At 41.4% G+C, this 12,448-nt stretch overlaps 1 protein-coding gene across 11 annotated transcripts in view; it reads right to left on the bottom strand.

Moving 5' to 3' along the window:
- The window catches only part of BLNK (B cell linker), a 130,261-nt gene that overhangs the window by 31,576 nt on the left and 86,237 nt on the right, over nucleotides 1–12,448 (bottom strand). For 6 of the 11 annotated variants that reach the window (XM_020794990.3, XM_020794984.3, XM_078391311.1 and 3 more), the window contains 3 exons: nucleotides 9,281–9,346; nucleotides 3,260–3,316; nucleotides 1,817–1,866 (listed from right to left, as the gene is read on the bottom strand). In XM_020794990.3, coding sequence (XP_020650649.3) covers nucleotides 1,817–1,866; nucleotides 3,260–3,316; nucleotides 9,281–9,346 — 173 coding nt within the window. The remainder of the gene's footprint in view (nucleotides 1–1,816; nucleotides 1,867–3,259; nucleotides 3,317–9,280; nucleotides 9,347–12,448) is intronic. The other 5 variants (XM_078391310.1, XM_020794985.3, XM_078391312.1 and 2 more) reach the window with 1 other exon arrangement.

The raw sequence follows: 12,448 nt of genomic DNA, 5'->3' as shown, positions 1-12,448 counted from the left end.
CCCCCCCTCTGCACAGCCTTCCTCCTTCTCTGCACATTGACAGCAATCATTTTCAATCCCTTTGCTTCTGGTTGCAATGGAAACCTGCATGCGCGCGGGGGGGGGGAGAAACATGTGTGCAAAGGGCAGAGCCCCACCCAGTGGGGCTGAATTTTGAATTGCTGGTCATATATTCTTACTCCAGTGTTTAAGTAAGGTGGACTTGATCCATAAAAATTCACAAAGAAAGGTTAGCTTTTAAGGAGCCATTAGCTTTTTATTTATTTAATTTTTTTGTTGTTTTGCTTTTGTGTGGATACACACATATAGGATTATGATTTTATGGGATAATTTTCTCTCTCTTTTTTTCTGGTGCTAGCCATCTTAATTGCCAGGTACCATGCAGCTGTAGGGCAAGCATTAATTCTCTGCTCCATGGACTGTAATCAGCACTGTTTTGGGACTTTAGAAAACTCTAGACACCAGGATATGCAACCAGGACTGGGGCTGCTCGTTAATGGAACAAAAGTGGAGTCAACTCCATGTTGCACATAAACATGACTCGGTTGAAACTGGGTATGTTTGGTCAGACATACTGTAAATATCCATAATATCATAGCTACACACCATCTTCCCAGTGGAAACCACCTAACTCACCTACCCAGCCACTCATATACCCCATTAGGCAGATGAGATTGGGGAAACAGTGGTGGTAGCATCCCCATTCCTCCTGGGCCCCAGCAATTGCCTGGTGGCAGAGGACAGAGCTACTTGTGTCATGTGACCCCTAAGTTAGCTGGCTGCCCCTTGGTGTAGTGGAGAAGCAGTGCTGTCTCCACTGTTGAAGGAAGATCCAATGTTAATCCATTTTGCTCTGTCACATGCACCGAGAGAGTATCAACATGCCCTTTGTTTCAGGAGGGAAATTTTCTTGGGCCACCAGAGTCATCACTGTGATATGTTGCCTAAGCTATGGCACTGCCTTCCAGTCTTTCGGCTACTAAAGGAAAGCCAAAACAAGGTTGTCACATGCATGAGTCACAGGCTGAGTCTCCCTCTTGGCTGAGATCCATCTTTGCATAGATAACACATGGGAGTTAAGAAGCAGAGGGGGCATCTTGTATAAGCTGAACCTTAATAGAGAGGTTCTTTCTTGATTCATGGCCTTTAATGCTCAGATGAAGCAATATCTTCCTCCTGAGGGTTGTAAACTCTACTTTGAGATCTTCCTTCAAGAATCAGCCAACTTGCTTGCAAGGATTACTTGCAGTTAAAAGTTTGTTAAAGTTTGTTCTTCTAGTGGAGGCTTGCCTTTTCTTTTCTAACGATTTCAAAAATGCCGTAGTGGTGCAGTAGGAAACATACCCACATGACTCTGTGATCAGTAAAGGCCATCATATAGCTGTGATTTTTAAATGTTGGTCCTCCAAATTGTCTGGACTTTAACTTGCAAAATCCCTGAATGTTGGTGAAGCTGGTTGAGATGGTGTGTGTACATTCAATACATCTAGAGATTGAAAACCACTGTCATTCACTACATTTCCAATACACTAAAAGGGCCCTTGAAATGTTATCCTACCCATGGGGGAATAAATATTCTTTAAGTGGCTCATGTGTAGCCTTGTAATTAATCTAGCCTTATAGACGAAGGAGATCTCTATGAATCTGAACCATGGAATTTTCTTCTCACCTTCCAACAATATCATCATGCAAGTATCTCTTGCTTTAACTGACATATATGTGCCTACAACCCTGCTTCTTAAATGATAGTTAAGGTCATGCCTTTAAAGCAACTCTACAATTTAGTAAGCAGCTTTAAGAATGTTCATGTTCATACCTGGAACATAATCTACTGGTGGTACGCTGGGTGGTGCTTTGCTTGTTAGCCTGTGAACAATATAAATACATTTAGCCTCTGAAACATTCAATAAGAGTTGCATAGCAACCAATGGTTAGCAAAAGAATAACATGAAGCAAAAGAACAAAATGAAGGTTAACAAGAAGTTGAAAGACAGTTAGCAAGAGAAAAGCAAACAATGCGAATAAATCTGATGGTTTCGCCAGTTCTGGAAAAATGCATTCACATGGACATTTCTGCAGAAGACAACCAACAAATAGTTATACATATAAGACACACAGCTTGTTAGTTAGTTAGAATGTAATATTGAGAGAGTTAAATAAAAGGCAATACTTTTATTACACCAGTTCAAAGGTCACAACAACTAAATGCACCTTCAAAATTTCTAAATCTTTCCATTAAGCAAAATTAGGCACAACGTACCAAGAGATAACCTTCTGTCCTATGTTAATTTTCTGTCTCTGAGATAAATATGGGACAGCACATATTTTTCAGCCTTGTTGTGGATTTTCAGGATGCTTTATAGCAATATGACATCATATTGTTGGGATAATAAAATGAAGTACAAGAATACGTCTGCTCTTTTATATGTTAAGTGCTAACTCCAGATGTTTGAAATGATTGTTGTTTAGCACATAACACTTACTTGGAAGTGTGCAGTGAGGTCCGTGGTTTGGAGTGTGAAGTATGTTAACTTAGGCTTAATTTTTGCCCAGTTATCTGGGAATCAGCTGAATTCAATATAAGACAGTGAATCTCAGTAGTCCTGCACAATATCCCCCTGCTAAGGAAGTTCATGGAAAGGTGGTTTCCCATCTCCACTTTTCCTTGAGCAGCCCTGTCAAGAACTCCAGATCAAGAGCTCCTCCTAAATATTGTGGAGGCTATTAGATGAGAAGTAAATCATCCAAAGTCTGCTGGAAGTCTTCATAATTTGGAGTGAAAATTTCCATTCCTTAGTACCATATCCCACATTGTTTAGGGGTCTAGAGCAAACACCAGGTTGCACATGCTTGAAGCATTGTTTTAATCAGTATGTGTTATGGTTTCAGCATGCATCATGCAGCAAAGTGCTAGCAAAACAATGTATGAAATATTCTTTTGATGAGATGACTATTAACATTTTCTGTTTCCACATTTAGAGGAAAAGTTATCAGATGATGGCCTCATCCAGTCTTCCCAAATGATGTCCTCAATTTCAAGGCAACACATTTAGAAGGCCTGAAGTTAGGGAAGGCTGAGTTAGGCCCAATGGAATGGTGGGACAGAAAAGAGGTGAGAGATAAGGCCATGGTGCAAAATATTATTCCATAAACCTTAGCCAAAGCCCTTGGAAAAAAATGTAAATGCAACAACACTTAAAGCAGGCAACAGGACTCCACACTGAATAATCAGAATGTGCACAGTTCTAAATTGTCATACCGATCCCATGTATTTTTCCCAGTTTTGCATATTAAGGCCACTTGTTCATTTTGGAACCTAAATATCAATAAGAGAAAAGGAAAAAAATGCTGATGTGGGCTAAGCTGGTCAGCCTACAGAGGTTTTACTTGCAATGACTTTTCTTATAAATGGAATTACATCACAAATGCACACTACTGATGAATGTTTAGTACTGTTCAATGAGTATTGGAGAGCATATTGCCCATATGTACATGCTCAAGTTGTTGCTATGCCCTTAGACCTGCTAAATCATAGGTAACTCATGGTCTTCCAGATGTTGTTGGATGTTAACTGCCAGCATTCCCGACCACTGGTTATGCTATGGCTGATAGATGTTGCAGTGATAACACCTGGAGGGCCCCATATTGCTTGCCCAATGATACAGGAGGTTCTCCACTTAGGTTTCTTCCAGAGGGTGCATGTGTATCTCCTCCTTCTTTTACCCTTTTGTGCCAGAAGAGAACAGGAGTTACTTGGATGCTCTCGGATTTGCGTCCATTAGACTGCATTCCATATCCTGCCCATGGATGGAGTCATGAAGGTCTCTTGACAAAACAGAACAGGGGTGGAAAATTAAATTAAAACATTTCAGAACCTCCTAACAAGTGTGTGGGGAGCATAGCTATGCCAAATATGGACGTATTCCAGTAACAAGAGGCAAAATATTTGTGGGGAGCAGGGGGAAAAAGAGCCAAACATTTAGAGAGCATGGTGTCCAGCATGTACTGGCTGGCGAGCTGGCCTCTCTTTCCTTGGCAATTAACAAGCAACTGATAACCACATGGAAGAGTTGGGGTGAGAGAGATGTAAAGACACTACCACATGCATGCACACACCCTTCCTTGTTCTCATAAACAGAGAGCACAGACGAATCTATGAGTGCCAAATTCTCCAGGTTGTCTCTTCCTTGATTTCTGCCATCTCCTCCATTTTTTTAAAAAAATTGGTACCATTGATTAGGTTAGTATTAACTTTCCTTCATTTTTGGATGGAATCAAGACAGAACTAGAATCTTTTTTTTGAAGGAAGAAACTTGGGACTGGGAAGGGAAATGCTAAACCTGCTCCCAATTCAGATAGGGACAAAGGGTTTGATCACAAGCGGAACTAGATCACAGTTTGGATGGTCTAAATCGTGGAGTGCTCCAGTGCAATCTATTTCCCAGTGATCACATGATATACACGGACATGTGCTCCATCCTGCTGCTCATCCTGTGCCCAAGCTGGACTTTTTTGCTCCCTCTGTAGGGCTACTACTTTTTACGGCCATGCTCGAATGACTTTCTGGCAGACCGAAGTGTCGCTTTAAGGGAGACTGCTCCCATTAAAAAGGACCCTTTCTGGTGGAATCAAGTGTGTAGTTTTACAACTGTCTGATCACAACCAAAATAAAGCCAAGACATCTGGGAGGGACAAAAATTTATGCGAACTCACACAAGACCAAATCATCTGGTTGTTGGGGAGTCTTCTATTAAGCTAAATGCTCAATAGAGGGATACAAATGCTCCATCTAAAAGAGCCTTCACTTGCCTTTTTAAAACTGAAGTGAATCTTGAACATTCAGAGAAATAAAGAAAAAAATGCTAGTGTGTGTGTATCTTTTGAATAATACACGTGCTTCTTGAATGCATTCAATGAGTTGGAACTCTTTACAGGTAAAGCACTCCAGTTTAATTGGTTTGAGGTTCACACTCATAACCTTTGTCATAAAAAAGTGTTGCTAGCTGATTAGGAAACAAACACAACATGATTTTACTTGCTTTTGTGCCTACAACAGCAGTCTGGACTGCAGAAATATGCAAGTGACACTCCCAATGGCATCAGTATATGTATTTTATCACTTCCTGACATCCATAGATTGAGCTGCTGTGAAAGGCACAAGATCACAGTCATGCGAATGGAAAAGTGCTGATAACCTTCATAATGAAACTTACAATGGTTCCAGCCAGACAAATAAATATACTGAAGAAATAAACCATTCATTTTCCTTTGCAAGAAATCACTTGATCAGCATGAGAAAATCTATGTGGGCTTCCAGTGAGGTTCCATTATTATAATGCAGTTTCTAGACACATATATGTCACCATGACCCATCAGTTCTCCTTTTTCTGTTCAGCGGTGTTCAAAATTGTTAGCCCCATCCATCCTTTTATGGGTGCTTCCTCTTTCTCTTTGCTTCAGTTTATTTCCCTGACTTGTGCAGCACACTATAGCACCTCTGCATAACTAGCCTTCAAAAAATGTCACAGGGATCTTTCCTGCAGTGGGTGAGGGTCAAGAAATAGTCATTCTGTTCTGGGACTCAAAGTAGCTTTCTTGCTACTTCAATTCTATTTCCTCTCCTTCCTGTTTTCTAAAGGAAGTCATGTGCTTGGGCATGTCTACAGATGGGTGTGCTCCAAATAAGGTTGATTGAGGTCAGCTGGATGTGTGACATGCCATTTCGTGTGATCCTCACATCCAAATGATATTCTGACCTCAAGGGATCCTATTTAGCCTGGATTGCTCCACTGTAAATTTTCACTATTGTGAAGTGGCTTAATAAGCAAGCCACTTCAGGGTATCAGCAAATTGAACACTTTCCCTGTTCCTCTGGAAAGGGGATGTGAATTTACTAATTTTTTGGTCTCTGATAGACCGTAACTGATGCGCTGCATCCTTAGATTAATGTTTTTTTTTAAAAAAAGTCTTTGTAATGTGTGAAGTGCCAATTGAGAAATTGCCTGCAGTCATGGTTTCGATTGGCTCTTCATAGATGGCAAAGAAAGTATTTTTTTAAAATTTAATCTAAGTGATGCAGAGCATCAGTGATGGTTCACCAAGAGGCAAAATTTAGTCATTTTACTTCCCCTTCCCCTCTTCAGAGGAGCAGGGGAAGTGTCCAAATTGCTCATATTCTGAAGTGGATCACGTTTTCAACCACTTCACAATACCGGAGACTGACAAGAGAAGATCCTTGGTGGCTCTGACAGTTGAAAAACTCAATATTTGGTCTGTTTCCAACAACTGCATACAGTATGCTGGAATCAGACCAAATTAGAATGAACTTACCTGCAACAAAGAAATATAAGCCCGGACAGGAGCTCAGAAAAGTGTGGGTAGGGCTGCTCTGGTCACTGATTGGTTTGCTCTAGACATTATATTGTCTGATCACCATCAAAAAGAGAGCCAACCCATCCCTGCAGCACATCAAACCCATGCTCATCTAACCCAGGCCTTTTTAAAATGCATATTTGGCCACACTTGATTTAGCTGGTCCCCTGCTCATTTTACAGCCCATTTCCAGCTCTGCTGATGGCATAAGCAATTCGCGATTGCCTGGCACGCTGATTTAACAGTTTAGCTCATTAAGTCAGGCTCCCATCAACACAGATGGCAGGTGGTTCTGAATCCTGAGAAATGACAGCTCTATCAGGAGGACATTCAGGAATGTAATGCTTGGTCTAGAAAGGGAAAAAAAAATCACATTGATTGCAGCTTCCTCTGTCACTAGCACATTTAAAGAAGAAGCAACATTTCATAGAAAAGAGTTATTGCCTTCCCATCCTGTTTGTGAACAATCTGATTGGAATTGCTTTAAAAAAGAATATGAGTTTAAATGCTTCTGTCTCGATGCCATTGCAGCAGAAACAGGGAATGGTATCCCCTCACCATCTCAAGGAGCCACATTCCACCTAGAGAGGTCTATTGGGGACTTTGTGCCAAGGTGGGCAAGGTAAGAACCCTGCGACTAATGAATGGAGCTAAACCTCTCCCCTTCCTCTCTCTAGCCTCTTTCACAGTGCGCAGAGGCTGAGCCCCTCCACTGGTGGCTACAACTGCCATATAGAATTAGAGGGAAAGGAGATTTGGTCATGCTATGGAACCAGAGGTTGGGAATACAATTCCCCACTGTGCCTCCCAGAGAAAAGCCAGCCTATATAAACCTGGGCAAGCAGCACAGTCCCACAGCATCTCCAGAAAGAGTAAACGATAAACCACTTCTGGATACTCTGTACCAGAAAGGGTTGCCATAGGTCAGATTCAACGTCACAGAATACTGCTATTGTTGATAATGATGACTAGGATCACAGATGTAGGGAAGGTGAGAACTAATGCTCTTTTCAAAGCTGTGCCCTTCCTGCCCATGTGGCAATTAAATGTTTGAAAAGCATTAATGGGCACCAATAGCAGATTCCTAAAAAAGTTTGATTGTTCCACGGGAGTAGGGATGGGCAGGGTTGAAAAGGCCCTTCCATGGGCTTGATAGTGTGGGCCCAGTGGGCTGCATTTATGGGGCCAGAGGCAGATTTTTGGCTGCATAAAGAAAGGTAATAATTTCATGAGTGATGTATGAGCTAATAAGAAATGATCCCATTGCCAGGGCACCCTTCTGCAAGGTGTCTATATTTAGCCCAGTGTTTCAAGGATAAATACAGAGTTAAACAGACACATAATAGCTGTGCTGAGGGGGAAAGGCTTGTTGCTGCAAACTCTCTGAATGCGGGAAGGTGGGGCCTGCAAAACAACACTGTATTTGTTTTGTTTTATCATGTCTGTTGCACAACAAGTTGAGACAAGTAATTGTGCCACGGTCAAATTAAAATGGAGATGTTGAAACAGGTTGCCCATGAAGAGGACAGCACAAGAAAAGTGCGATTTTTTAAAAAAAAGTTTGGGTATTTTAAAGATTAACTACCCCAGGTTTAGCTGTTGTCATGACTACTAAAAGGACGGTGACAATGCCTACGACTCCTATAATGACAGGAGAAGTTGAAGGCGGCAGGAAAAAAAAAGGATAGCCATTGATGAGTCGGAATGACTCCACAAAGGAAATCTCAGGCCTTGTGTTTGCAGGAGCTGAGCAGGGCTGTTACCGACAAGGCACTTTTGAGATTACTCATTCACAGGTTAAGTTGGGAGTTACTTGATAGCACATAGCAACAAGAAATCCTGTTCCTCTGAGTGAAAATGTTCATAATTATGAAGTTTGAAATGGCGTGGGGAGCAGGTGCATATATACTGTTGGAGCTGAAAGCATCACACTATATTTCACATGGTGTCCCTGCTTGTGAAGATCAGTCCGGAGGAGTAGCAGTGCACCTGATTGGGTTCCCTGCAACACAGCCTCCTCATGTGAGCGTTCTCTCATCAGGGTCACATCCTTTATTCAATAGAAGGAGGCAATTGCCTTAGGTGGCCTATGCTGGCGGGGGCAGGGGGCAGCCTTCTAACCATTCTTCTTAAGTCTCCTGGTCATTCCTTCTTTTGGAAGGCTGAGCAATTCTGTGCACAGCCTGATTAGTCCTACACCCCCTAAACTAGCTTATTGCTTCAAGCGAGGTGAAGAATACTGTCACATTCTTCGTACAGAAATAAGATTCAGTTGCCAATCCAGCCGGCTTTCGTCTACGCCACAGAGTGAAGGCATCATTGCCTCAAGCAGCAAAATATTTTGGAATAGATGTGGCCCTCAACTTAGAACTGCAGAGCTGAAAGAGACCCTATGGATCATTGAGTCCAGCCCTTGTCAAAGAGGAACAGTGGGGAATTGAACTCCCAACCTCTGGCTCCAGGGATCTAAACCACTGAGCAATTGTTTCAATGCCACTCTCATTTCTAAAGCTCTCTGTGGCACTTTGTTGGGACATCTGGAAATAATCTTTTGTTCTTCTCTTACTAGACCTCTGGGCAGGAAGGAAGATGAAGGATTAGAGGAGAGACAAATGATGATGATGGAACGGTGGCTGAGAGGGAGAGAATGTGTGCATGTCATATGGTTCTGCTACAGTCCACTAATGGCTTAAGTACATGTTTGTATTAAATCTCTAATTCTCTACATACTTACTTGGGAGTAAATCTCAGCAGATTACTTACTTGGGAGTAAATCTCAGTGGATATGCTGGGGCTTAATTCTCAGTACAGTACCTGAGAACTGGCTTATCCAATACCATGCCTAAAATGTGCACTGTCAACTATTTTTTTAAAGATGTCATGAAAATTACTGAGATACACAACTTACTTTTTGAACTTGCTCATTATTCCACTGTCATTTTTCTTGATATCATGCACTATTTTTTGAAGTTGCCTGTAGGAAAGTAAATATTAAAATCTATTATTAGATTGGCTATGGTATTAACGGAATTAACAGCATATACAGCAACATGCAATAGTAGACACACAAGAAGTTTTCTTTTTGCTAGGGCATGTTCCTTTTCTCAAATTACTTCTTTCTTCCCTGCAATGATGTCATTCAAAAACAAGCATCCAAAGTGCAAAATTGCAAAACCTACCATTAGTCAGATGAGCATGATAAAAATCTGTTTACTGGGGAACTCCTTAGAAGGTTTGTTGCTTCCCTTTTATGGGAATCCTCTGTAGTTTACAATTTGCAAGTATTTTCTTAAAAAACGATGCTATCAAACAGCAGACAACTGAATGAAATTAATGTTAAGCAACGAATGCATTAACTGATTCATAGGTGCCACTTTTAATTCACAGGGTCATGGTTACACCTGTCCAGAAAGAAAATGTAATAATTGCTAAACATCTCCCATCTTTTCCAGAAGCCTTGTAGATTTAGCCACAAGAAGGTGAGGAAGGCTTAGCCAAGAACCTGGAAACTTCAGGTTTCCCACTATACCAGGAGGTACCCCATCATTGTGCAAATGTACAGAAGAGGTTTCAATAATATTTTAATGGAGTTAGACTCTGCTCAGATAATGACAGTACAATTGCTAGGCACCTGGTATTTATTTTGGTTGTTATGTCTTACTTACATATAAACAGGTGTGCAGGTGCAACACTATTTTTTAAAAAAGTAAAGGCTTATAAAGGATAACTACAGAAAAACGGACAGTGTGCACCATTCAATTTTGGTCAAGTTGTCAGCATGGAGATCTCTGACAGGCTCACTCGCTTGTCTGTAGGAACTAGAGCACTGCCTGCAGCTGTTCTTCACAACCAAGCAGATGACCACACTTGCCTAAGAGCACAGCACCAACCAAGTGCTCTAACCACCACCTGGAAAAGTTACACTTTTGGACAACTTCCAGACTTTTCCACTACCAATCACGCTGGCTGGGGGACTGTGTGACTTGTTATTTTCACTTGTCTCACTGATTTAAAAAACAACAAATGCCACAATCCTATCTATAATTGTTTAGTAGTTACATCCTGTAAATTCTACATTCTGAGAAGGGATATGATGGCGCTGCGGGTTAAACCGCAGAAGCCTCTGTGGTACAAGGTCGGAAGACCAGCAGTCGTAAGATCAAATCCACGTGATAGAGTGAGCTCCCGTCGCTTGTCCCAGCTCCTTGCCAACCTAGCAGTTTGAAAGCATGGAAATGCGAGTAGATAAATAGGTACCACCACGGTGGGAAGGTAATGGCGTTCCGTGTGTAGTCGCGCCAGCCACGTGACCGCGGAAACTGTCTACGGACAAACGCTGGCTCTACGGCTTGGAAATGGGAATGAGCACTGCGCCCTCAAGTCGGACACGACTGGACTAAATGTCAAGGGGAACCTTTACCTTTTTACCTTACATTCTGAGCAAACATTTAAGATCAGACTGTTTGACCTGACTTGCCTTATCTGCATTTGGGTCACTGTATGCATGTTCTGACTAATACAATAATCGTGTGTTGTCAAGCCAGTTCTGACTTAAGGTGACTTTTTCTGGGGTTTTCGAAACACAGAAGTGGTTTACCATTCCATTCTTCTGGGGGCACCCAGGAATGAGCAGTTTGCCTAAGGTTACAGAAGTTGTCTTTTCTCTCTGGGGGCACAGTGGGGAATTGCACTCCCAACATCTGGCCCCACAGCTAGATACCTAACCCACTGAGCTAGCCATTCAGCTGGCTCTTATTAAAGACAATTTTTTTTCTACCCAGAAATCTCACATTTGACAAATAATCTTCACTGATCATAAACAAAATATCTATTTCACATGTGTGTAGGGTGTCCCAGGATTTATGAGAAAGATTCAACAGGCAGACTATTAGATGTCGCCCTCTCTAACCTGAAGGCACACCTAAACAAAAAGCTGCACCAGCCTGATTTTGATGAGAGGTACAGGATTTCTGGACATGTTTAAACATAATCACCCACTGTATTGATTACGTATGAACATAGCCTAGATGTGGTAGAAATGAAATGGGTATTTCCCACCTTAGGTGTTTTTCCTTAAGCACCCATTTCACTTTCTATGACAGCTCGTGAGTCACCCCACAGAGTCTTTCCTCTTGGCAGTTTGCCGATTTGGTAGACTTTATCCCCAAGTGGTAAAGAGCAGGAAGCTGGCACATTTATTTCATACCACTACTACAGTAAGTATTTATTGATTTATCAGTCATAAAAACACACACGCAGACAACAAATCCCAAACACTCATTGCATAACTGAGTTACTCCACAGACTGTATCTCTTGGAGCATGTTGGGTCTAGCATTAATTATAATATATTGAAACTCTGGAACATTTACAACAAAGTTACTAATCTTACTTAAACTTATTTCTGAAAGGTCTACATTGGATCAGGTGCAATATTCTTTCCCAGGAAACCTGGCAATAAAGAAGCATATGTGCTGTGTACTCGACAACTCTTATACCACAAGGATATAATCTTTGGTTGTGAGGCACACCATAGAAGTGTCCTTCCATCAGTATTGAGGGCATAGAATTAGCCCTTGCTGAGAAAAAGGCTCTCTTGTACTTAGGGAACGTACGTTTTTTAAAATAAGGAGCATATTCGTTAATACAGAAAACATTTAATCCTCATGTTATAGAAGAGCAAGCTCTATAGAACAGAACTAACAAACTTCGCCTGTCAATATCAGAGATCCTCTGCTTTATTATGAATTTGGGCTGCATGCTATTATATGTGTAGCCCTGCTAAAGTGAGGCCAAGTGATCTAATCTTTTAAACCACAGCTTTACCCCTCCAAGAACAGACATAAGAATCTTCCATTGCTCTGATGAATTGTCAATTCCAATAGCATAGCATATAGCTCCAAACCAAGCTTATCAGAGAGGATAAACTCACCGCTAGGTTAAAAATTAGTCCTGGTACACTGCTTTCTCTCTATATCATACATTTATTTCATACAAAGGATCTAAATGATTATAGTGGAGTAAAGATGTTAGATTAGGGAGAGAGAGATGAAGATCTAGGTTGAAATTCCTGTTCA

The sequence above is a fragment of the Pogona vitticeps genome, chromosome 3 (genome assembly GCF_051106095.1).
Source record: "Pogona vitticeps strain Pit_001003342236 chromosome 3, PviZW2.1, whole genome shotgun sequence".
Lineage (NCBI taxonomy): Eukaryota > Metazoa > Chordata > Lepidosauria > Squamata > Agamidae > Pogona > Pogona vitticeps.
Note: the sequence above shows the minus strand (reverse complement) of the source record. Positions and strands in the feature narration are given on the sequence as shown.